This window comes from Cervus canadensis, chromosome 3 (genome assembly GCF_019320065.1).
Source record: "Cervus canadensis isolate Bull #8, Minnesota chromosome 3, ASM1932006v1, whole genome shotgun sequence".
Classification (NCBI taxonomy): domain Eukaryota; kingdom Metazoa; phylum Chordata; class Mammalia; order Artiodactyla; family Cervidae; genus Cervus; species Cervus canadensis.
The window spans coordinates 30,175,805-30,203,073 of NC_057388.1; the positions used below are offsets into that span (position 1 = coordinate 30,175,805).

At 38.1% G+C, this 27,269-nt stretch overlaps 1 protein-coding gene across 3 annotated transcripts; it reads right to left on the bottom strand.

Annotated features, from left to right (window-relative positions):
* Positions 1 to 687: 687 nt before the first annotated feature.
* On the bottom strand, positions 688 to 25,763 carry DBF4 (DBF4 zinc finger). 3 transcript variants are annotated; one of them, XM_043462850.1, is made up of 12 exons: positions 25,429 to 25,762; positions 24,120 to 24,292; positions 18,297 to 18,476; positions 15,565 to 15,615; positions 15,006 to 15,075; positions 14,731 to 14,807; positions 12,358 to 12,394; positions 11,532 to 11,574; positions 6,391 to 6,519; positions 5,811 to 5,925; positions 3,882 to 4,006; positions 688 to 1,876 (listed from the first exon to the last, which is right to left on the bottom strand). In XM_043462850.1, the coding sequence occupies exons 1-12, from the start codon at positions 25,472 to 25,474 to the stop codon at positions 895 to 897; spliced, it is 2,028 nt and encodes a 675-aa protein (XP_043318785.1). In that variant the 5' UTR covers positions 25,475 to 25,762; the 3' UTR covers positions 688 to 894. The 3 variants fall into 3 exon arrangements, with proteins under 3 accessions (XP_043318785.1, XP_043318783.1, XP_043318786.1); XM_043462848.1 differs by having other exon boundaries at positions 11,532 to 11,577; XM_043462851.1 differs by lacking the exon at positions 3,882 to 4,006 and having other exon boundaries at positions 25,429 to 25,763.
* Positions 25,764 to 27,269: the final 1,506 nt, after the last annotated feature.

Sequence of the window (27,269 nt, forward strand, 5' to 3'; positions counted from 1 at the left end):
TGCCTAGTGATCAAAGGCAGTCTTTCATGTTTCGAAACTTATCTACAATTCATTGTCACCCCTTTTCTCATTTCTTAATACCAAATTAGGGATTTTCTTAAACTACTATTTTCTACAAAATATTTGTGCTATGTCTTAGTTGTGGCATTTGGGATCCTTAGTTGCAGCATGTGGGATCTAGTTCCCTGACCAGGGATGGAACCCAGGCCCCCTGCATTGGTGCATGGAGTCTCAGCCACTGGACCACCAGGAAAGTCCTCCAAACTAGGGATGAAAGAATTAATTTTGGAAGAAAGTATTTCCAAAGGTAAGAAAAATTCTTTCATTTCATAAGCTAGCCTGGTTAAGTTTTTTTCCTGATAACTTCTAATGAGCTACAAATAACTCCTCAGTGCCAGCATCCCAGCATGGGCCATCAAGTTCACCTTCGAATGTCAATGTTTCTGGTAATAATGATTTCTAGAACTCAAGACACCGAAATACATTTTTTGTGTTTTGTATGAAAATGAGGTTTTTAAAAGCAATGTTATGGAAATCTATTTTAACAGACAATACATACAACCAGTGTACCTGATTTATAATGCTAAATTTTCATATTCTCAAAATTTCACTTGAAATTAGTCTTCACTGACATAAAGCAAATTCACTATTCATAATAATTCTTAGAAAACAATTATGAACACTGTATGTAGAGTCACAAGTTTATTCCATAATTTTTCTAAAATAGGTATGCAATTCTGTAGAAAAACGCAAAATCACCTTTATTATTTACATCGGTTCTATAAACAAAACTGGCAAACCCCCATTCCCCAAACTAAGAATTTTTATACATTTATAAAAATTTCAAGAATATGATCTTCATTGCTTCTGAAAGGCATTTATTTTTTTTTAAACCTAAAAGCCAGTAAATGTAGAAGTTGAAGGGGAAGAGAAAAACATTGTTAACAGATTTGAATTTTCCTCTTCCCAAATATCTAAAACATCACATATATTATTGTTGTCAGTATAGCTTGTGAAACCCAAAAATTCTGATTTCTCTTCACTAGTCTGAAATAAGTCCAGTAGAGATTGTATTGGTGAGCTACAAATTCTGTTTTCTTCTTGTGTAGTAAGAAATTCAGTTCTTTTTTTATCTAACCCCACATTTGGTTCCAGGTTTTCTTTTTTATTTCTTCTTAATGGTATTTTCACTTTCCGACAGATCTTACCAGAAGGCAAACTGTCCATACTCTTGATGTCACATGTGTTGGGTTCCTCAGGAGGGCTTTGGGATGGAATTTCTGCCCAAATTGTCAGGTGCTCCTGTGAACTGTTTATTGCTAACAGATCAGAATCACGATGAAATACCGAATAAAGGTCCTTTTCTTTCAGATCCTTTGCTGGAAAAAGCACAGTATCTGACTTTTGTTTTCGTTGAGATGCACTATCATCTGTATTGAAATTAGAAATCTGTATAAATGTCTGTGGCCTACATGGACAGTTACCTACCTTTACTTCTAAGTCACTTTCATTTAAAATTAATTTGTGTTCGGAAACATCAAGAATGCATTCTTGTTTATTTTTACATGGAGGCAGAGGTGTAAAATTTTGTTTTATGTCATTTTCAGCTGGATTTAACATGGAACATTTATGAGATGTTTTATCATCAAGTTCTCTAGGTTCACTAGAATGGTGGAGGATATGTTCTGAAGTAGACACAGACTTTTGTTCAGGTTCCTGAAGAGGTTCTTTATACAGGAAACCCTGCTCTATCATATGTACATTTCCCCTGAAGTCTTTTTGAAAATTATGCAGCAATTCCAGCTCTTCTTTAGTGCCAGACCTTTTCACAACAGTTGCAATAATAGGAGAAAGGGATCCAACACTGTATTTTATTCTTCAAAGGAAAAAAAAAGAAAAAAATTAAAATAATTGCTATCAAAACTCCTTGAGTATCTTTTAAACCTGTTTACGAAACTTATTAAGAAAACATTACAAAAATATAGAACTCTTAACCTTTAGCCAAATCTGCTTTAGATGTTTTTGAAGTAATGAAACTTTACAGATATAGCTGAAAACTCTAGTGTGCCACTCCTTATCCACATTCTTCCACTTTCTACCACAGGCAAGCAGTAGCTTGAACTTGGTATTTAAAACTGCTTTGACCATATAAATCAAAGAAAGATGTAGTGAAGGGATATAGGTCTGCTCCTGATTTTTTATTATCTTGAAAAATTTCTTTAACTTACATGTTTTGATTTACTTTATATTTAAATATAATCAATTCTATATTATAATGAACCAGAAACCTTGTAACATACTTCTAAACATGACAAATTAGTATTCCTTAAGTTTCATACACATATTTGATCTGAAACTCTCTTCTTCATAGAGCCTCTTAACATTCTTGAGATGCTATTTTGCACTGTGTGTGTGTGCTCAGTCGCTAAGTCATATCCTACTCTTTGTGACCCCATGGACTGTGGCCTGCCAGGCTCCTCTGTTTATGGGATTTCCCAGGCAAGAATACTGGAGTGGGTTGCCATTTCCTCCTCCAGGGAATCTTCCCAATCCAGGGCTTGAACTCATGTCTCCTGCATTGGCAGGTGGATTCTTTACCACTGAGCCATGTGGTTACAACAGCTCACTAATTATGTTTTATGTTATACATGTCATAGATAATGAAGAAAAATACAGAATTCTAACTGCCCCTTCAAAACCAGAATGGTTCCTTTTCTACTTATTTTGTTGATACTTTCACTTAAGACTCCTCTTGAACAAATGGAGGATATAAAATATAAAAACACTAGTCCAACTTTCAAAGTCCATCTCCTGTCAAAGTCCAGAGATGTTTAGGTGACTTGCCTGTAGAGATAAAAATTGTGCAGGTAATAAGATAACTGATTAAGGAATAACCAGTTTATGTATAAGTACTAGTGTAGAATTTTGCTGCAGAATGAGTTTTTAGCAAATTCCACATTCTTACCATTGCCTATATACATTTTAATATTTGAAGATATGCTTCCTCCCCAAATACTCTATTAAATCAGTCATGAGCAATCATTCTGAATGTTATAGAAATACGATGTTTAGGAACTGTTCTACCTAGATATAGCCAAAAAGCTTTCTAGTTAGTTTTCAGAAACTGTAGCTTGGTATCACATTTTATAGTCTTTATGCCTTTATGATTGGTCTAAAAACAGATATAAGGACTAAACAACCTATTGCATTATTACCAATTCTAGGGTATATACACATGAAAGCATTGTTTTAAATTTTAGATTTATTGGTATCATCTTAATGAGGCTTAGTTTGTCAATGTACAGTTATTGTATATTGAACAGCACTGTATTCACACTTAAAAGTTGTGTCAGTACCTTTAATAAATATTATCAGCAAGCAGAGCAGAAATATCTAGTGAAAGTATAAAGACGACTTAACAGAAGTAAAGTGGAAGAATTTCTTAAAACGCCTTAAGAATAACAAAAAGTTCTAGTTTTCTGAGTCCAAGGAGATAGTCTAGATAAGGGGCCAAATCTATCTAGTGTGTCACCCATTTTTTAAGTAAAGTTTTATTGGAATATAGCCACACCCATTTACTTACTGTCTGTGGCTGCTTTCATTGTACAGAGGCAAAGCTGAGTAGCTGCAATAGACATCGTGTGGTTCACAAAGCCTAAAACATTAACTATGTAATTCTTTATATCTTTTGCCAACTCCTCTTTTCAACTATGTTAAGAAGAGAGCCTTAAAAGTAATCTAATGTAAGCACTTTTGGTGGTGGAAGTAATCAGTTCTTAACCATATTTATACCCTGAAATTATAATCCTAAGAACAGAAAACTCTGGATTTATTTTTAGTTTAATAGTCTGATATTCTTAAAACTTAGGTTGATAAATTACCTTTTCTTTTTAGGCGCATCCCTTTCGTATTCCACAAAGTCAAAAACTAACTTAGATACAATGTCATCAACAACTTGATAGTGATTACTCTGTGCAAAGTTTCTGTGTTGCTCACTCAGAAGATGCTAAAACAAAAAAGTATATAGTAATTACATTTCAAAAGCAATAGATACTTTTTTGTTCAGGTTTTTTAATATTTTCATGCCCTTAAGTTTCTAATAACTACTCCAAAGAAATATCCTTTATCAGAACTTAAAATAAGTAGAATAAAAGTTATCTTCTCAGAAACCACTAAAACTACTTTGGTTTTCAGTCTTCCATTTTCCAATGAGAAGATTCAAGTACTAATGAATTTGTGGTTTTAAGGGAACTGAAAATGAGGGAGTTACATCAGAAAATGAAATAAAGCTGAAGAAAAACAGAAATACTGAGCATTTAGAGTATGCTGCAACCCCCATGAACTATACAGTCCATGGAGTTCTCCAGGCCAGAGTGCTGGGGTGGGTGGCCTTTCCATTCTCCAGGGGATCTTCCCGACCTGGGGATCGAGCCCAGGTCTCCCACATTGCAGGCAGATTCTTTGCCAGCTGAGCCACAAAGAAAGCCCAAGAATACAGGAGTGGGTAGCCTATCCCTTCTCCAGCAGATCTTCCCGATCCAGGAATCAAACCAGGGTCTCCGGTTTGATGCTTTTGAACTGTGGTGCTGGAGAAGACTCTTGAGAGTCCCTTGGACTGCAAGGAAATCCAACCTGTCCATCCTAAAGGAAATCAGTCCTGAATATTCATTGGAAGGACTGATGTTGAAGCTGAAACTCCAATACTTTGGCCACCTGATGAGAAGAGCTGACTCATTTGAAAAGACCCTGATTTGGAAAGATTGAAGGCAGGAGGAGAAGGGGACGATGGAGGATGAGACAGTTGGATGGCATCACTGACGCAATAGACATGAGTTTGGTAGTAAACTCCAGGAGTTGCTGATGGATAGGGAGGCCTGGCATGCTGCAGTCCATGGGGTGGCATAGAGTCGGACACGACTTAATGACTGAACTGACTGAATGAGCATTTAGAGTATGCTAATATTTTTGAAAAGACTTCTCTAGTAAAGAGAAGTTTTTATTTTATCCTTATATTTTTTTACCCTTATATATTTATTTTATCCTTATATAATTACCACCAAGTAGTAAGTTAGGTAAAGCTTATAAAATATTAAATACATGAAATGTTATTTAACATGTAAGAACCCAAAACAAGGATCTAGAAATTAAAAAAAAAAAGCACAACTAATGCTGGGAATAAAAACAACATTTTTGAGATGAGCAAATAATGATCTCAATTACCCAGTACTTATGACAGAGAGTCATTAAGTCTCTTCTTCATTTTAAGGGTGGTCAAGAACAAAGTCAACAAGTTCAGTGTGTTGAGATAAAACTTAGAGGAATTATTTTTGAGAAAGTTCAGCTTCTGATTAAAAATAATTTTAAACTATTTTCCTCCTTTATTAGATAAACTGAACACAAAAATGTGACACAAACTTCCATTATAAAACAAACTTCAACTTAGAGTCTGAAGACAGAGGTAGTTTATGAATCAGATATTTTCAAGTACTTTTTCTCAACTTTCCCATTATCTTCTACCAAAACCAAGTACCAAAACAAACCTATTATTTAAAAATTAACATTCAAACAATAACAGCTAATATTTAATAAGCCCAGTGTTAGGTATTGTCTAAGGTCACATAGGCAGAAAGCCAGGATTCAAACCTGGGCTAGCCTGGATCCAAAGCTCTTTTGCTTTTTTTTTAAATCAGTTTACAAATTTTAATTGTTCCCATCTTCTCCACAATCAAAAGAATAAGCTAAAATTTATACAGCAAATATTATTCATAGTTTTAGAAACATCAACCCCCTGAATACAAAATCATATTTACAATGTCAAGATCTTCATATTTCTGCAAGCAACATTCACAATATCCCTTTTTTTTCTTCTCTTTTAACTGGAATTGAACTGGAATTCCACCACATTTATCACCATCTGTTTGGATCCTGATAGAAATACATGGTAAAAGATTAACTGCTGAACACAGGGAATACTTTAAAAAAAAAAATTACAGTCCTAGACTATTAAACAGCATCTGCTATAATCTGCAGAGATTTATATAAACAAATACTTCTAACCATTTTTCTTTTTAAGAAATTAAGCAAAATGAGAATTTAATGATTGTCCAGGAGAATTATCTCATCAATGAAGAGAAACAATGTATTTTAACTATTCGCAAATATTTTTTAGGTTCTCCTCTAGAACCCCAATCTGAAGTGTTTAAATGTGACACAATGAAAAAAATTCAGACTTTAAATCTAGCAAAGAGGTATTAAAAATATCCAAAGGAGAATCCTTAATCTTAAAGGAGTGAGTGATTACTCACTCACACACACACACCCCACAGCATTAAATGAATTATTTGAAGTATTTATTAAAAAGATTAAAAACTGCTTGAAGGTAAAACCAACCTTAGTTTAACTTGAGTTTGCTTTTGGGTGCTAGATGGCTTCTCTACATCAAATGGGCTGGAGGGCTTCTGAATAGAATAGTTTATAAAAGGCATATTGGTCAGCTGAAGATAAAATGGCCTATAAAGCCTAAAAGAGTAAAAAAACAAACACATAAGAATCTTTATGATGAAAGAAAACATGCTTTAAGTCTTATAAAGTCATATAATTCATCTGAAGTCTGAAACAAACTATAGAAACCAGTTAAAATTTACTATCTTTAACTATTTACTATATTCTTAAGAACACAATTCAATTGTATTAAGTATATTCACAATGTTTTCAGATTTAACACCTGTTCATATCTAGAGCTTTCTTCATCTTTCAAAATTGAAACTTTGTATCCATATATAACAAAATAAGTAACTCTTCATTCTCCCTTCTCCACCAGCCCTTGACAGTTCAGTTCAGTTCAGTTGCTCAGTTGTGTCTGACTCTTTGTGACCCCATGAACTGCAGCACGCCAGGCCTCCCTGCCCATCACCAACTCCCAGAGTTTACTAAACTCATGTCCATTGAGTTGGTGATGCCATCCAGCCATCTCATCCTCTGTCGCGCCCTTCTCCTCCTGCCCTCAATCCCTCCCAGCATCAGGGTCTTTTCCAATGAGTCAACTCTTCACATGAGGTGGCCAAAGTATTGGAGTTTCAGCTTCAGCATCAGTCCTTCCAATGAACACCCAGGACTGATCTCCTTTAGGATGGACTGGTTGAATCTCCAGCAGTCCAAGGGACTCTCAAGAGTCTTCTCCAACACCACAGTTCAAAAGCATTAATTCTTCAGCGCTCAGCCTTCTTTACAGTCCAACTCTCACATCCATACATGACTACTGGAAAAACCATAGCCTCGACTAGATGGACCTTTGTTGGCAAAGTAATGTCTCTGCTTTTTAATATGCTACCTAGGTTGGTCATAACTTTCCTTCCAAGGAGTAAGCATCTTTTAATTTCGTGGCTGCAATCACCATCTGCAGTGATTTTGGAGCCCCAAAAAACAAAGTCTGAAAAGGTCAGTTTTCATTCCAACCCCAAAGAAAGGCAATGCCAAAGAATGTTCAAACTACCACACAACTGCATTCATCTCACACGCTAGTAAAGTAATGCTCAAAATTCTCCAAGCCAGGCTTCAGCAATACGTGAACCATAAACTTCCAGATGTTCAAGTTGGTTTTAGAAAAGGCAGGGGAACCAGAGATCAAATTGCCAACATCCGCTGGATCATTGAAAAAGCAAGAGAGTTCCAGAAAAACATCTCTTTCTGCTTTATTGACTATGCCAAAGTCTTTGTGTGGATCACAATAAACTGTGGAAAATTCTTCAAGAGATGGGAATACCAGACCTTCTGACCCACCTTTGAGAAACCTGTATGCAGGTCAGGAAGCAATAGTTAGAACTGGACATGGAACAACATACTGGTTCCCTTAACAAGCACCATTTTACAGACTTTTGAACTCTGTGGGAGAAGGTGAGGGTGGGATATTTCAAAAGAACAGCATGTATACTATCTATGGTGAAACAGATCACCAGCCCATGTGGGATGCATGAGACAAGTGCTCGGGCCTGGTGCACTGGGAAGACCCAGAGGAATCGGGTGGAGAGGGAGGTGGGAGGGGGGATCGGGATGGGGAATACGTGTAAATCTATGGCTGATTCATATCAATGTATGACAAAACCCACTGAAATGTTGTGAAGTAATTAGCCTCCAACTAATAAAAAAATTAAAAAAAAACAAAAACAAACAAAAAAAACAAGCACCATTTTATTTTGTCTCTATGAATCTGACTACAATAGGTACCTCATTAGGTAGAATCATGCAGTAATTTCCTCTTATTTCATTAAGCACAATGTCTTCAGAGTTTATCCATATTGTGGTATGTATCAAAATTTCATTCCCTTTTAAAGTTGAATAATATTCCATTGGGGGCTTCCCTGGTGGCTCAGATGGTAATGAATCTGCCTGCAATGTGGGAGACCTGGGTTTGATCTCTGGGTTGGGAAGATCCCCTGGAAAAGAGAATAGCAACCCACTCCAGTATTCTTGCCTGGAAATTTCCATGGACAGAGGAGCCTGGTGGGCTCAGTCCATGGGGTTGCAAAGAGTCAGACATGACTGAGCAAGGCTAAGCACAGCAATATTCCATTGTATATATATACCATATTATCCATTCATCTATTGATGAACAAATTTTGGTTGCTTCTGCCTCTTGGCTATTGTGAATAGTGTTGCACTGAACATGCATGTGCAAGTACTTCTTCAAAACTGTGTGTTCACTTCTTTTGGATATATATACTTGGAAGTGGAATTCATGGATCATACAGTTCAAAACTTTTGAGAAATCTCTATATGGTTTTCCTTAGTGGTTACACCATTTTATAATCCTACCAATAGTGCACAAGAGTTCCAGTTATTTCCACATCTTCACCAATACTTATTTTTTCTTTTCAAAACAGCAGCCATCCTAATAGTTGTGAGGTAATAATAGATTTCTTTGGAGAAGGAAATGGCAACCCACTCCAGTATTCTTGCCTGGAAAATCCCATGGACGGAGGAGTCTGGTGGTCTACAGTCCATGGGGTCACAAAGAGTCGGACATGACTGAGAGACGTCACCAATTTCTCACTGTGATTTTGATTTGCACTTCTCTAACGATTAGTAATGTTGAACATCTTTTCATATGTGTGTTGGTAATTTGCATTATCTTTGAATCGATGTATGAACTTTGCCCATTTTTCAACTGGGTCATTTGACTTTCTGTTGTTCTTTATATTAACATCTTATTAAGTATATTATTGGAAACTTTCATCTCCCTTTCCATAGGTTGCCTTCTCATTGTGTTGGGTTCTTTGGGCACAGAAATTTGTAATTTTGATGTAGTAAAATATAGTTCTTTTTGCTTCTACTTTTAGTGTCATATCCAAGAAATTAGCACCAATTCCAATGTCATAAAGCTTACTCATGGTTTTTTAACCAAAAGCTTTAGAGTTTTAGGTCTCTGATTCATTTTGAGTTAATATTATATATTGCATAAAGTAAGGGTTCAACTTCATTCTTCTCTGCATGTTGCTATTTGGTATTCTCAATGCCATTTATTAAAAAGACTGTCCTTTCTCTACTGAATGCTCTCGGCACCCTAGTCCACAATCATTTGATCATATAAAGATTTGCTTTTGGGCTCTTTCTTCTATTCCATTGGCTCATACGTCTGTCTGTATGTTAGTACCAAACTGTTTTGGTTACTACAGCTTTGTAGTTGAGTTTGACATCAGGAAATATAGACCTCCAACTCTGTTCTTCATTTTCAAAATTACTTTGGGTGTTCAGGGTCCCTTGAGATTCCATATGAATTTTAGGATGGATTTTTCTCTTTCTATAACAACAGTCATTGGGATTTTGATAAGGGACTGCACTGACTCTGTAGATCACTTTGGGCAGTACTGACATATTAAAAAATAAGTCTTCCAATCCATGAACATGGGCTGTCTTTCTACTTATTGATGCTTCTCTAGGCCTAATTTTAAATTGTACTTTTATGTCACAGCAGCACATTTAATAAAAAGTGTTCAACGCATTTTTGTCACATCAGTGAGTACCCAAGAGAATTAATCACATGTGTTTAAATTAGTAGAATGTTAAGAGAAATCTAATTCTCCCATGCCAAATTAATTTACTTATGTCTGTAGTCTTCATTAAGATTGTTACGAAGGTTCAGAATGAGTTTAGAAAAACTATCAACTTAGATGTTATAGTCAGATTTTATATTTCCAAGTAGTAACTAATAATTTCTTTTTCAAAAATGTAAATGCAATCTTTAAGTAATAGTTCTAAATCATATGGTATTACATTCAGCCAGGAAGGGTTATTTGAAGTACTAAAAGATGAGCTGGTCTCATGGTTGCTCTAAACTATATTTTCAAGTAATTATTATCTAAAACCTACTGAAACTAAATTCAGTCCTCAAGTACAAAGTAATTAATGCTACTTAAAAAAATTTTTTTTAATTGAAAGATAATTGCTTCACAGAATTTTGTGGTTTTCTGTCACCTATCAACAAGAATCAGCCATAGGTATACCCATGTCCCCTCTCCCCCAGACCTCCCTCCCAGACCCACCCTTCAGTCTGTGTCAGAGCCCCTGTTTGAGTTCCCCGGGTCACACAGCAAATCCCCACTGGCTCGCTGTTTTGCACACGGTATGGTAAATTCCTGTCACTCTCTCCATACATCTCCCCGTCTCCCTCCTCTCCTCCCACCATGTCCGTAGGTCTGTTCTCTATGTCTGCTCCATTGCTGCCCTAATGCTACTTTTTGAAACTGTGCCACATGCATATTCAGTTCAGTTCAGTTGCCCAGTTGTGTCCAACTCTTCATGACCCCATGAACCACAGCAAGCCAGGCCTCCCTGTCCATCCAAGGAGCTTCCAAGGAAGGAAGGTTATGACCAACCTAGGTAGCATATTAAAAATCAGAGACATTACTTTGCCAACAAAGGTCCATCTGGTCAAGGCTACGGTTTTTCCAGTGGTCATGTATGGATGTGATAGTTGGACTGTGAAGAAAGCTGAGCACCGAAGAATTGATGTTTTTGAACTGTGGTGTTGGAGAAGACTCTTGAGAGTCCCTTGGACTGCAAGGAGATCCAACCAGTCCATCCTAAAGCAGATCAGTCCTGCATGATGCTGAAGCTGAAACTCCAATACTTTGGCCACCTCATGTGAAGAGTTGACTCACTGGAAAAGAAACTGATGCTGGGACGGATTGGGGGCAGGAGAAGGGGACGACAGATTATGAGATGGCTGGATGGCATCACCAACTCGATGGGCATGGGTTTGAGTAAACTCCAGGAGTTGGTGATGGACAGGAAGGCCTGGCGTGATGCGATTCATGGGGTCACAAAGAGTTGGACATGACTGAGCGACTGAACTGACTGACTGACTCCTTGGAAGGAAAGTTATGACCAACCTAGATAGCACATGCATATTAGCATCATGTAAATCTAACATAAAGGGACCTAAGAGTATTAGTGGAAATAGCTTAATTAGATTTTCTCCTTTAATAAAATATTTTCTCCTTTTAAATCATACAGATTGAATTCAAGATACTTACTGGCTCATATCTTCCACCTTTACAAAAGGCTTTTTGAGTCTACCTGCTTGGGAATATATAAAGTATATTAGGTATTTACAAATCCAGAATTTTTTTTATTTTTTAACAAAACTTCTTGGGCTAAAATAATCCAACTATGTCTCCATTACCCATTTCATTTCAGTTTGAAATTTTCAGCTTCAGGTAAGGTATCTTATAATTATAAATCCATTTCCAAAATAGCAAACACTCAGTCTATATTCTGAAATTCTTAAACTGAATGGATCCCCCAAAGGATCTATAAATAGAATTCACGAGAATTTTGAGCTAAAAACAGGAAAATTTGAGTTTCATGACTAGTCTCTAACTGATATTCAACATTTCCTCCAATTCTGCACATAACCAAGAGGACCACAGTAGTATTAGCAGTGCTTCTAATTCTGATACCAGTTGAAACATTTCCATATCATATTAGTTACTACAAATATTTCAAAGCATCACTTACACTTATCATTCAAAAAACAAATTACAGTAGCAATTATAATCTCTGGTAGAACTTTTTAATGTGTAATAAAAACAAGTATATAACTATTTTATACTGAAAAATATTCTGATAACTGAATTTCAATGTAATTTATTTTCTTAGTAATATGATGAATTTAAAAAATGTATAAAAAATTATTCTAACAAAAGCCCATAGGCTTCACCAGACAGCCATAAGGGAGAAGGCTATGAACCACTGAATAAGTCATTTAAAGGGTTGGTTACATGATTTTTTTAGTAGACTTTTTATGTTTGTTTTATTTTCTAGCAAAACATGCACACTTAAGAAAATCAAAATACTTACTTTTTGTTTTCTGAGTGCCAACACCTACTTTTTTCCCCTGGGGGGCGGGGGGGGGGCGAAATATAGATATATAGTGAAAACGCTGGGCTTGAAAAGTGAAAACAGGCACTGCAACTGTTCAATATCCTCAAAATTAAAAAATCATATAGGAAGAGAACTATATAAAGGAAGGCTGACTACTATAGTTTCATGGGGGGAAAAAAACGAGAAAAAGCTGCTTTTTAAAATCAACTCAACCACAGAAGTGAAAGGAAACAAAGATCATTTAAGAATTAAAGATCTTAACCACTAGTATGAAACTTAGTAACAGAAGCTTACTTTTACAGTACACTCAACACATACCTTGCATTTTAGCTATAATTGTTTTTATCTTCACAGAAAGAAATCAACCAATAAAGAAAAAGCATGGTTAACAGAATAATCTAAAAACAAGTCATGTTAATTATTTTTATGCCCTTATTCAGCAAAACCTTTGTGACAAACTCATCAAAGAATTATTAAAAAATTTGTTAGCCTGTTAATTCTAGTCAGGATGGTCATTCCCCATATGGAGTGATGACAATAAAAACTGGACAAAATTCAATGAACTACTACTTGAGGACTAAAAGTAAACAAAAGTAGGTGTACTGCAGAAGGAAGTCAAAATTATCTTTAAGGGGATAGGGAATGTATTTCCTATTCTCCTACCCTCTTTTTTCTTGCAATGCTTCTTGAAGAATGGACCTCTAGTCCTGAGATTGGTAGCAATAGCAGAGTCAGTGGCTGTAACTCCTATACAAACCTCATCTTTTTAGCTACAAAGAGCCAGGAAAGAGGCTCCTGCTGTCCAAAGAGTACAAAAGGAATCCCTGTATTACTTCCTCTTTCTTTTTTCCCCCAGTTTTGACATGAGAGTGGACCCCAGTTAAGAAACTGCAGCTGTTAAGGTGCCACAGCCAGCCAAACTTGGAAGCAACCAAGATGTCTTTCAGAAGGTAAATGGGTAAATTGTGGCACATCCAGACAGTGGACTATTCAGCAACAAAAGGAAATGAGCTATCAAGTAACAAAACAATATGGAGGAACTTTAAATGCCTATTACTAAGTGAAGAGGCCAATCTGGAAAAGCTACATACTGTATGATTTCCAACCCTACTGCATTTTGGAAAAGGTAGAACTATGACAGTAAAATGATCAGTCTTGCAAGGAAATATCGTTAATTGGCTACCACAGGATCCTTCCAAAATACCTATCCAACCAGGTTCCTCTTCTATTAGTTATTTCTCAGTAATGTTCCAAACTCTTAAGAATAAAATCTAACTCCTTTATGTAGCGTGCAAAGATCTATCTAAACCTACTAACTTTTCTAGCTTCATTTCTTATCACTTTCATACTCAAAAATCAGGTTGTATTATATTACAGAAAATTTCCCAAACATGCCATGCTACATATGGCTTTATGTCTTTATATACATTCTTCTATAAAATTTATTTACCATTTAGATTTATTTAATGATTGAGTGAAGAAAAACCAGACCACAAAAGAATGTTCTGAGATATGAGAACTATGAGAAAGCAAAGGGATGAGAGAAGTTCCAGATGAAAATAAGTTCGAGGAGGAAGTGAATAGTAGCTGAGAGAACCAATATGACTGGTTTTTAAAAAGTGCACAACTGAAATGCCAAATTGGTCAGTAGTTTTGTACCTCACAGGTTGAAAAGGGAATGGGAAGTGTAAAAGTGGAAATGTCAGATGTCTGGATGATATAAAGATTAAATAGTAAGTAGGGATGTGAGGTCAAGGAAGGTTTTATTGTATTTTTTTTTAAAGGACAGAAGAGGTTTATTTTAAAGGATCATGAAGGCATGATTCTATACAGAGGCTTTGTCGAGGAAGCTAGTAAAAAGGGAAGAAACTGGAGATGTAGAACATTAGGTCTAACAGACGTTAATGCCCAACACGCTTGTTTGACTGAGGTTAGGCCAGACAGTCATACTATATGACAGAAGTTAGAGAACTTGATAAGTAAGCCTCCTTATTTGTGTTCCTGAAAGGAGTATATTATACACATTAGGAGCTTCTCATGCAATGTCAGTTATGGTGTTTTCCTTCAGAATGAACAAAAATATCTGTTCTCTTGGCTCCAGTATCCATCAAAGAAGAAAATAAAATTATGCCATCATCCCTGAAACAACTTTCACTGTATGAGTAAATCCTAAAGTGATATGCAATAATTTATTCAGATAACAGAATCATGCATATAGTATACATGATTACCCGTAGGATATTCTGGCAGTAATACTTTCCACTTGGCAAAAAAGTTTATAGATACATAACTAAAACCAAGCTTAATCATTTTCTCTAATTAGTTTAAAAATTAAGGAAAATAACATACCACATCTCTTACAGAAGTGCTTGATTTCTTGAGTAAATACAATTCTTTTTTCCTTTGTTCAATGTAGTATCTAATGTCTTTTTTAAAAGAAAGAAGGGTTTAAGATTAGCATTTTTGCCTTTGGAGCTAAACACTGCTACTTTCTTTAAATTGTACTACATTGAGATGAAGGAATTAATGTTACAGGTATGTCTTGCTATTAAAATTCTATCTAAAATTAGGAAGCAAGAGACACTTATAGCAAATACTGTCAAAAACAGTAATAAAATTCTTACCATCAATATGAAGAATTTTTACTCCCCATGATAAGGCGTTAGATAATATACTGTTTGAAGGAATAAAATCCTGTTTAAAAAAAAAAAAGTTTGATAGATTTTCTAGGAAATTACTATTTTAAATGAGCTAAGTTAAAAATATTATTTGAAGTTTAATATCACTTATGGTTATTCAGAACAGACCCTACACAGTTACAAAACCATGAGGACATCAGTTTTTCCTTCTGGAATTTCTAACATCATTCCTAATTAATACACTCTGATATTCTTGACAATTAATGTACCCTGCAGCCTTATAGTTAATAGTTTCAAGAAATTATTTTGTTTTAAATTACAGAATGCCACAAGCTTCAGAAGTGTCCAGTAATACTTTAAAAGGCCACAAGATGGAGGTGTTTCTTCATGAAAAGCAGATTCTGTTCTTTATAAAACAAGACACATGCTGATATTTAGGCTTTTTCTATTAAAAATGAGGAAAAGATTTCAGGAACATCTCTATTTTACACTTCAGTTTCAAGTAACAGAATAAACACTGTGAATTTTTAAAATCCCTACTTACATGGTCCTTGATAGCTTTTTCAACTAATAATTTTCCTCTGCTCAAACACACCTATAGAAAGACCAAAGAACAACCAAACATATAGTTATACATAGTGCCTCACTGGGAAAAATTTTAAAAAGACAAAATAAGCAAAGCAAGTAGATAAAATTTAAAAATGAATTTTAAAATAAACATGAGCTTTAAAATACATACATTTTATTTACACAAGTCTTAACCATCAACATCATAAATATATGGTAAAAACTGATCTCCTTAGGGTCTTTGTTTGCAATAAGATTTCTGATGAAAAAGTTTGTTTCTTCTTTTTTAAGTAGAGCAACTGAACTCAGCTTAATGAGATCCAAGGTCAGTTCTGTGGTAAATGTTATTCAACATGAAAAATAAAATAGACTGATTTGAGATTCTGCCTGTAATTAAACAGTAAGCTTAGATTTTAAATTTCCTGTTTAATTGAAGATCTAACGATATGAGTAGACCGAATATACTGGTTTTTACACAGTTTCAGTTTTAAATAAAACATTAGGAAAATTAGTTGAAATGCTATCAGCAGCAACTAATTTGGAACTAGTCACTGTTGTACAACCTTGTTCCTCAAAAAAAGCAAGAACTGAAAGAATGTATGAGGCTTCCTAGGTCTCTTCTTCTTTTTTTTTTCCATTTATTTTTATTAGTTGGAGGCTAATTACTTTACAATATTGTAGTGGTTTTTGTCATACATTGACATGAATCAGGCATGGAGTTACATGTATTCCCCATCCCGATCCCCCCTCCCACCTCCCTCTCCATCCCATCCCTCTGGGTCTTCCCAGTGCACCAGGCCCGAGCACTCGTCTCATGCATCCAGCCTGGGCTGGTGATCTGTTTCACTATAGATAATATACATGCTGTTCTCTCGAAACATCCCACCCTCGCCTTCTCCCACAGAGTCCAAAAGTCCGTTCTGTACATCTGTGTCTCTTTTTCTGTTTTGCATATAGGGTTATCGTTACCATCTTTCTAAATTCCATATATATGCGTTAGTATACTGTATTGGTCTTTATCTTTCTGACTTACTTCACTCTGTATAATGGGCTCCAGTTTTATCCATCTCATTAGAACTGATTCAAATGAATTTTTTTTTAATGGCTGAGTAATATTCCATGGTGTATTATTCCAATACAGTAATATTCCAAGCTGTACCACAGCTTCCTTATCCATTCATCTGCTGATGGGCATCTAGGTTGCTTCCATGTCCTGGCTATTATAAACAGTGCTGCGATGAACATTGGGGTGCACGCGTCTCTTTCAGATCTGGTTTCCTCAGTGTGTATGCCCAGAAGTGGGATTGCTGGGTCATATGGCAGTTCTAATTCCAGTTTTTTAAGAAATCTCCACACTGTTCTCCACACTGTTGGATGACATCACTGACTGGATGGACATGAGTTTGATGATGGGCAGAGAAGCCTGGCGTGCTGCAGCCCATGGGGTCACAAAGAAGTCAGACATGACTGAGCGACTGAACTGAAGTGATGTCAGTAAATCTAGACCAGGGGTCGGCAAACTTTAAAGGGCCAAAGAGTACATGTTCATATGGCTCTGCAGGCCATATAGTCTCTGTTGCAACTATCCCACTCTACCTTTATAGCAGTAAAGCAATCAGTCAATACCTATATGAATGGGTATGTCTGTATTCCAATAAAACTTTTATTTATGAACAATGAAATTTGAACTTCATATAGCTGCCACTTGTCACAAAGTATTCTTTTTGAATGTCCCCCCAACCATTTGAAAATGTAAACTCCATGCTTAGCTTGCATGCTGTAAAAAAACAGGCAGCAGACTGGATTTGGCCCCTAGGCTACTGTGCTTACCATGCTCTGAAACAAACAAAAGGTGTCTATTCCTTCTTTAAAAATGACCTGCTGTCATCTTTTAGTTGTAAATTACTCTAAACATAAGCCATCACTAAATGCAAGGACGTATTTCAGGAATCAGAGTATGATTGTTCTCAGTTACTCAGTCATGTCCAACTCTTTGCCACCCCATGTATTGTATATAGCCCGCCAGGCTCCTCTATCCATGGAATTTTCCAGGCAAGAATACTGGAGTAGGTTGCCATTTCCTCCTCTGGGGATCTTCCTAACCCAGGGTTTGAACCCGTGTCTCCTGCATTGGCTGGCAGATTCTTTACCACTGCACCACCTGGGAAGACCCCTGGAGTAGGACTATATAAGTATTATTAGGAGAAAAAAACCACCATTCTATATACAACAGCAGCCTTATTGACAACTGGAAACCACATTTAATGTAGATACACTTAATGTAGATATCATTCTACCTAGTTGAACTCTGCTGTCAACCCACTCTTAATTATAACATCCTACAGACTTTCAGGGGCTTCCCTCATAGCTCAATTGGTAAAGAACCGCCTGCAATGCTGCAGACCCTGGTTCGATTCCTGGGTCGGGAAGATCTGCTGGAGAAGGGATAGGCTACCCACTTCAGTATTCTTCGGCTTCCCTTGTGCTCAGCTGGTAAAGATTCCACCTGCAATGCAGGAGACCTGGGTTCAATCCCTGGGTTGGGAAGATCCCCTGGAGAATGGAAAGGCTACCCACTCCAGTATTCTGGCCTGGAGAATTCCATGGACTGTAGAGTCCAGGGGTCATAAAGAGTCGGACACGACTGAGCAACTTTCATTCACTCATCCCTAGCCTTTCAGAGTCTCAAAGCATAGTTAAGAGACTTACTGTATCTGGAGACTTAAATGAACTTCCATCATGGCTGGGATGAGGTGATGTGGTTTCTGCAGTATTGGCAGATTCTGGACTTGGTATAGGAGAGATTCGTCCCAAGGTCTGTGCAAATTTAGCTTCCTTTTTATTTGAAATAAGATAACTGATATCTTTGCTGAGAAATTCTTCAACTCGCTAAAGGAAAACAAAATATTTTTAAGGAACTCATATAAACCATTAACTGTTTCATCTGCTAAGCACAATAGGAAATGTCAATCTGAAACATTTTCAATATTTTCTAAATTTCTATACTGTTTTATTCTGAGCCTTGAGTTCTGAGAAAGTACAAGGAGAGCTCTAATAACACAAGAACAGCATGTAGTTTATATATCATAGTTTAATCCACATAACCCATGGTACTGGAGAAGAAAACAGAAGAGAAGTCAAGTCACCTACCTGAGGTTGTGCCAGTCATAAGGGAACTTGAATAAAGGTTTTTTTTTTCTTCACCTTAATTAAAAAAATTTTTTTAACTGACATACAGCTGATTCACAGTGTTGTGTGAACACAGGTATCTTGATTCAAGTCGATGCTCTAAAGCAGTATCGTCCAGTAGAATGCATTGTAATGATGGAAACATTCTTTACTACCACTGCTTAGTATGGTAACCACTGCCACATGTGCTTATGGAGTACTTGAAATGTAATGTGAGTGAGCAAATGAATTTTAACCTGGTTAATTTTAGTTACCTTACATTTCAGTAGCCAATGTGGCTAATGGCTACAGTAATGGACAGCACAATTCAAACTCATAAAGTTATAATATCTTTCCATAAGACAAACTATTAAAAGGTAGGAAACTTTTACCCTTAAGAGTGTATGACTATTTTGAAGAGAATTTCCCTAGTCTGAAAACCACTGCCTGAATTTATAAACACATATACCAGAGTCAATGCTGAAAATCACTCCCATTCAAAGGTAGGAAAATTAAGTAGAAAAAATACTATTAATCATTAACTATTTGCATAAATGAAACTAAAAATATTTTAAACAGCTATATCTAATTTCTACAGCATCTCACAACAATAAATGGATAATAAAAATGAAACAATGTATGTAATAATGACTTAATTTCATCTAAGCATTACACAGAATTTGCTAAGACCAGCAGGTGCCTTGGTTAAATGCAAATCAGTATTTCTCTTTCTGAATAACATTTTCATCACCAGTAAATAAAGTACATTTATATATGCCAAGGATTACAAACTCAAATGCCTACAAGGGTCATCAAGAATGCAAATAAGCAATTACATATCAAATACTCTTTTTTAAAAAATTTTTCACAAATATGTGGGCCCTAAAACAGAAGTCCCAGTTTTTCAAGAGAAGCCCAATCCCCCACGTTTATAAAAAACAAAAAAAACTGTGATAAAATATGTAACAACATTTACCATTTAGACCATTTTTGAGTGTACAATAGAGTGGCAATGCATACATTCACAATGTTTGCAGCCATGAAATGAAAAGATGCTTGCTCCTTGCAAGAAAAGCTATGACCAACCTAGATAGCATATTAAAGCAGAAACATTACTTTGCCAACAAAGGTCCATCCAGTCAAAGCTGTGGTTTTTCCAGTAGTCATCTATGGATATAAGAGTTAGGCTATAAAGAAAGCTGAGCACCGAAGAATTGATGCTATTGAACTGTGATGTTGGAGAAGACTCTTGAGAGTCCCTTGGACTACAAGGAGATCCAACTAGTCAATCCTAAAGGAAATTAGTCCTGAATATTCATTGGAAGGACTGACGCTAAAGCTGAAGCTTTGGCCACCGGATGGGAAGAACTGACTCATTGGCAAAGACCCTGATGCTGGGAAAGATTGAAGACGGGAGAAGGGGATGACAGAGGATGAGATGGTTGGATGGCATTACTGTCTTGATGGACATGAGCTTGAGCAAACTCTGGGAGTTGGTGATGGACAGGGAAGCCTGGTGTGCTGCAGTCCATGGGGTTGCAAAGAGTCAGTCACAACTGAGCAACTGAACTGAACTCTCCATTTCTAGAACTCGATCATCATTGTAAGCTGAAACTGTACCCATTAAACAGTAACTCCCAATTTCTCCCTCCCACCAGCCGATTTATCTCTTTTAATCTCTACTTCCTATTTCTGTGAATCTGACAATTCTGTCATTGTTTAGTCACTACGTTGTGTCCAACTCTTTTATGACCCCATGGACTGTAGTCCGCCAGATTTCTCTGTCCGTGGGATTTCCCAGGCAAGAATACTGGAGTGGGTTGCCATTTCCTTCTCCAAGGGATCTCCCCTACCCAGGGATCAAACCCATATCTCCTGCATTGCAGATGGATTTACTGCTGAGCCATCAAGGAAGTCTCTTGATAATTCTAGGTAGTTATATAAGTGGAATCCTGTAGTTATCTTTTTGGGTCTGACTTATTTCATGTTACAGTGTTTTCAAGGTTCACCCATGATGTAGCATGGAACAGAATTCCATTCCTTCTCAAGGTTGAATAATATTCCAACCACAATCGTGTGATCACTCACCTAGAGCCAGACATCCTGAAATGCGAAGTCAAGTGGGCCTTAGGAGGCATCACTACCAACAAAGCTAGTAGAGGTGATGGAAATCCAGTGGAGCTATTTCAAATCCTAAAAGATGATGCAGTGAAAGTGCCACACTCAATATGCCAGCAAATTTGGAAAACTCAGCAGTGGCCACAGGACTGGAAAAGGTCAGTTTTCATTCTAATCCCAAAGAAAGGCAATGCCAAAGAATGTTCAAACTACTGCACAACTGCACTCATTTCACAGGCTAGCAGAGTAATGCTCAAAATTCTCCAAGCTAGCCCTCAACAGTACATGAACAGAGAAGTTCCATATGTTCAAGCTGGATTTAGAAAAGGCAGAGGAACCAGAGATCAAACTGCCAACATCCTTTGGATTATCAAAAAAGCAAGAGAGTTCCAGAAAAACATCTATTTCTGCTTTATTGACTATGCCAAAGACTTTGACTGTCTGGATCACAACAAACTGTGGAAAAAGATGGGAATACCAGACCACCTGAATTGCCTCCTGAGAAATCTGTATGCAGGTCAAGAAGCAACAGTTAGAACTGGACATGGAACAGACTGGTTCCAAATTAGAAAAGAAGTACGTCAAGGCTGTATACTGTCACCCTGCTTATTTAACTTATATGCAGAGTACATCATGAGAAATGCCGTACTGGATGAAGCACAAGCTGGAATCAAGATTGTTGGGAGAAATATCAATAACCTCAGACATGCAGATGACACCACTCTTAACGCAGAAAGCAAAGAACTAAAGAGCCTCTTGTTGAAACTGAAAGAGTAGGGTGAAAAAGTTGGCTTAATACACAACATTCAGAAAACTAAGATCATGGCATCTGGTCCCACCACTTCATGGCCAATAGATGGGAAAACAATGGAAACAGTGACAGACTTTACTTTTTCGGGCTCCAAAATCACTGCAGGTGGTAACTGTAGCCATGAAATGAAAAGACACTTGCTCCTTGGAACAAAAGCTATGACCTAGACAGCATGTTGAAAAGAGATATTACTTTGTCAACAAAGGTCCATCTAGTTAAAGCTATGGTTTTTCCAGCAGTCGTGTATGGATGTGAGAGTTGGACTATAAACAAAGCTGAGCACCAAAGAATTACTGCTTTTGAACTGTGGTGTTGGAGAAGACTCTTGAGAGTCCCTTGGACTGCAAGGAGATCCAACCAATCCATCCTAAAGGAAATCAGTCCTGAATATTCATTGGAAGGACTGATGCTGAAACTGAACATCCAATATTTTTGCCAACTGATGCAAAGAACTGACTCATTGGAAAAGCCCCTGATGCTGGGAAAGACTGAAGGCAGGAGGAGAAGGGGATGACAGAGGATGAGATGGTTGGATGGTGTCACTGACTCAATGGACATGAGTTTGAGTAAGCTCCAGGAGTTGGTGATGAACAGGGAAGCCTGACATGCTGAAGTCCATGGGGTTGCAAAGAGTTGGACACCACTAAGCGACTGAACTGTATATATAAACCACATTTATCCATTCATCTGCTTATTAATATCTGGGTTTTTTCCCCCTTCTGGTTACTGTGAGTAATGCTGTTCTGGACATGGGTATATAAATTATCTCTTCAAGACACTTTCAGTTCTTTTGGATATATACCCAGAAGCAGAACTGCTTGATCATAATGATAATTCCTTTCTTTATTATTTTGAGAAAACAGCATAATCTTTTCCATAGCAGTTGCACCATTTTACAATCTCACTAACAGTGCATAAGGGTTCCAGTTTCTCTACATCCTCTATAGAGATGAGAGCTTCTGTACTGCTTTTAGCTAGAGCAGTTCCTTTTTCAGTGGCTTTATACATTGGACTACTGAACATTTTGTTTGAAGGGCTCCACTGCTAAAAACGCAAATCTAAAATTACTGATTTACATCAGCAGGGTTAATGAATTTTTCCACTGTAGCCACGGATTCTAGAGGAACAGAATGGTGCAATAGCACGTGAGTCTGGAAATTAGGCTGATTCTACCCTGAGCCAGTCACTTAACTTCTCCAGATACTTGACTACCTAATTTTTAAAATGAAAGGATCCTTTATTCAAAGGTGCTAGGTTACAAAACATAACCTTTAGGAATGCAGCCATATGGTTATTATAACATGCTATTACTCAAGACAAGTGTGTGACAATGTTTTAGTTTAAGAAAACAGCAAAACAGTAGAATAGCTTTTCAAAGACAATTAAAAAAATGCTAACCATGACAAACTCAAAGTACAGCAGAAATCTCTGAAACAGGAAGAACCAGGAAATTAAATCTTAACCTTGCCAAAATTTATCCATTATTACCCTTAATCCTAAAAAAATCTTGTACTTTTATCCAAATTTTCTAATACTCAAATGTATACTGTAGGAAAGAAGCACATTTCCCATATTCATAATGCAAAAGTGGTACCTTAGTGACATTCATTCTGTTGAGACTGTATCAGTCAAAAGAAATTTTAATTCTTTGTGGTTTAAACAGGTTTTCCTTGTTCTGTAAATACCATCTTATTTATATTTAGCTTCCTAATAATCACAATCAAAGAGCTCCTGCCATCTGAAGGACATCCCAACATTACAATGAAAAGGCAATCAGTAGTTCCTTCAGGACAAGGGTGTCTCATTTCTCACACCGTGAACTTTACACCAGACAGAAATCTGAAAGTTCTGTCAGCTTTCCGCAGTTACATGACTTTGCATTAATGATAAACAGATGATAAAAAATTTAAGCTTGGTAAACGGTGAAAGTGAAGTAGCTCAGTGAAGTAGGTCAGTCGTGTTCGACTCTTTGCAACCCGTGGACTGTAGCCTACCAGGCTCGTCCCTCCATAGGATTCTCCAGGCAAGAATACTGGAGTGGGTTGCCATTTCCTTCTCCAGGGGATCTTCCTGACCCAGGGATCAAACCCGGGTCTCCCGCATTGCAGGCAGACGCTTTAATCACTGAGGCACCACGGAAGCAGTTGTGTCCAATTCGTTGTGACCCTTGACTGTATAGCCCTCCAGGCTCCTCTGGCCATGGAATTCTTCAGGCAAAAATACTGGAGTGGGTAGCCATTCCCTTCTCCAGAGGATCTCCCCTACCCAGGGATCAAACATGGGTCTCCTGCATTGCAGGCAGACTCTTTACCGTTTGAGTCATCAGGGAAGTCCCTGGTGCTATATGGTTATACCTTTTTTCCAAAAGGAAAATTTTAAATGATTAGAAGTTAGAAAGTTTTTCTTTTTGGTCAAAGTGCATGGATTTGACTTACCCCTCCCAGATCCTTAATGTCCTTTTGCAGTTTTTCAGATATGGTGACAGAAGGTAAGTCAATGTAAAATACTTTACCCCAGAGAGGTTTATATTTGGATTTTTCTGGTTTGTTATCAGTTTTCAAAGATTTCAAAGATGGTCGGTTTTTTTCATTTTTAACTTGGATTCCACCTGTTGTTTAAAAAATTCAGAATTAGATCATGCTTTATGCAGACAGAAAATTTTTACTGTTTAAAAAAATTATGTAATAATCATATCACAGAGGAAGAAATATAATCCTACTAATTCAGCATTAACATTTTAATATATTTCCTTTGTAGTGTCACTTAGGATAATGGCAAAATAGTCTTTAAACAGATACTGTATGTCACAAAACGTTTATTGTTCATAGGAGCTGATCTGCAGGAAATATTCATGCATTTAATTCTGTTTTATGCATTAAGGCATGGAACTATATAAAACCAATTTAAAAGTTTTCGTAGGATGTAAACTCCATGTAGTATTTACTCACTGTAAACTCCATGTAGTATTTACTCAACAAATACTTACTGAGCTTCTGGCATTCTGTTGAACACTCAAAACTGGTACTGACCTAGTCCGCAAAGGTTTCTGACTGCTTAAGGTTAAGTTTCATGTAGAGTCAGTGTATATTAAAAAAATTAAATGGTCCACCATTCATTTCATTCTTTCCTTTGAAAACAGATCTGAGATACAAACAGATGCTTAAAAATTAAAGAACTAAAATCTGTTTATAGTAGGAGACCACGCATACACACTGTACATAAACACACACTATATGTTAAGAAGAAACACTAAGAGGCCGGACTACTTAATAAGTGCCTGAAAATGAAAGTTTGCTGTTTGCTTTTGTTTCTGTTTCTAATGTTGCAGCAAAGGTGTGTTTGAAACAAAATACTTTGCTTCAACTTCATAAGACCAAAAATCCACAATTTAATCAGGAAGCGAAAAGCCCCAGGCACATCTGCTTTTAAACCGAGGCTCGATCTTCAGCCTCCAAGGGTCGCAGCATCTGTGGGAGGGTTCCCGGGTCCGCACACTGTCTTCTCGTTTTATAACCGACAGTATGACGAGGAATTTGGGGCCGAGGCTGGAGCGGGGAGAGCTCCAGGGGCCGGGATCCCTCTGCTCCCAGAACGGTGCTTTCCTTCCTTCAGGCCACAGAGCAGGACGCACGTGTTAGGCAGAAAAGCAGAGAGACTCAGGGCAAGAACTCTTTAGAATCAACAATGGAACCAGGAGGGGAGGAAGGGATTAAAGGGACTGCAAACAGAGGAGGGGCTTCCTACCCTGAAAATGTCCTTTGCTGTGGATCCTCATGGCTCCGGAGTTCATGGCAGCCGCCCGGCACCTACATGCTGGGTCGGGAGAGGGTGTTGCCCCGGGCCGTCTCGGAAACTCGGCTTCCTCGAGGCCCGTTGACCCGCCGGTCGCCTCTCCCCTTCCGCGGGCCACCACACCCACGCAGGAGAGATGCCGCGCCTGCTGGCTTGGTTTCCGGGGCCGAAATCGGCCCCAGGGCGCCGAGAAGGAAGAGGAAAAGCAAAAACGAGTGGGCTGCGGCGGTTGAAGATTTGAAAACGCGTCACACGGCCGCGGCGCCGATACGTGCGCCCCGCCCCCTCTCACGTCGCGCGCCCCGCCTCGCGCTCGCCCCCACGTGCCCGCCCCTCGCGCCTGCGCCCCGCCCCTCGCGCCTGCGCCCCGCCCCCACGGGTGGTGTCTGTGTGCCCCGCCCGCTCCCCCTCTGCGATGCCTTCTCCGCTTCACGTCCGCTCTCGGTGCTCGCTGACCCGCGTCCGTTCGCTGCCCTGAAGAGTCCTTGTGGTTCCGAGTTGACCGAACAGAGTGAATGCAGTTAGCGTCGCCGGCCGGCCCAGCTCGCCACCGGGGTCATTCCGGCTTTCTAAGCTTGCCCGGACCGCCTTCCCTCCAGTTGCTTCCTCCACCAGGTACGCTTGTTCCCCGCGGGTCAACTGTTCCGGCTGCTGGGGACGCAGCGGTTGCGGCCGAGCCCGGACTCCAATTGGGGCGGGGCGGGTTCGCTGCTGCAGGCTCTGTTCTCCGCGCGCCGAATGCGGTTTTCCCGCGGTCACCGGGCCATCTGGAGGCAGGCCGCAGAGAGATTTCACGGGAGAGAGCGGCCGGGGGGCTTCGGAGCGAGGGTTGGGCCAGGAAGCCCCCGGCCTACAAGCGCGTCCTGGGCGCCTTGTGCTCTTTGGTATTTGCGTGCGCTACTCCATTGCCCTCTTGTACCTACACCTGATTTCGTTTTACTGAGAAGTTTATTTCAACAGTAACTGGAAAGGAGATTTGAAATCTCAAGTCTAGGGTTTTGGGTCTGGACCTTTCACAGATCACTTTGTAAAAATTTGGTTAAATTACTTACTCCTTTTGAATCTCAGTTTTTTACATCTCTTAAAATGGGATTTGTAATAAGGATTCCGTTGAGATGCTTTGAAAACGAAGTTAATTTCGTCTTGTGAGAAAACACTTAACACACACAAAAAAGGATTTTGGTATGTTTCTGCCTGTAAACTTCTTAAGGAGTAAAAGAGTTAAATCTTGTACTATGCATTCCTTACCACCTGGCCATGATAATCACTCATTGTTTGGTGGTTGATTTTTAACTTATTATGAAAAAGCTCAGGGAAGTTAGTGCCAGTACCGCTGTTCCACAAATAGGTACCTTAAAAAGCGTAGAAAAGGGGATATTGTGAATACCTTTAGTCAAAATGGAGGACGCAAAGAGATGGTTCGGCTTTGCTAAGGGAAGTAAGAGTTTTGCTGTGAATAATGGCCTTAGTTTGAAGGGTCTGGGGAGATACTAAAGATCTATTTTTATTAGATCGTTGGTAACATTTGTATGTAGTTCAAGAGATGTCTGGCAGAGAATGGTGGGCGTGTCGAATAGAGGGAAGATAGTTTGAGAGACTTACAGCCCAAGCACTGATTCTCAGTCGTGGGTTGATGCCTAGGAGGTTATCAGAGCTTTAAAGACTGAAGGAGGTATAGTTTGGACAAACATTCAGCATTATAATTTCTATTTGGGAAGAATCTGTTTTCAAAACATAAGCTACAGGAAGAGCGCAAGGTTTTTATGTTTATAAAAAGTTTTAAAAGATTGAGA

Excerpts from the sequence above, each read along its gene's own strand:
- DBF4 (XM_043462848.1), bottom strand. The coding sequence starts at position 25,474 with ATGAACTCCGGAGCCATGAGGATCCACAGCAAAGGACATTTTCAGG. Across the intron at positions 14,808-15,005 it reads AAAAATTCTTCATATTGATG|ACATTAGATACTACATTGAA; the intron begins GTAAGAATTTTA and ends CTTTTAAAAAAG. Across the intron at positions 12,395-14,730 it reads GCACTTCTGTAAGAGATGTG|GGGAAAAAAGTAGGTGTTGG; the intron begins GTATGTTATTTT and ends CCCGCCCCCCAG.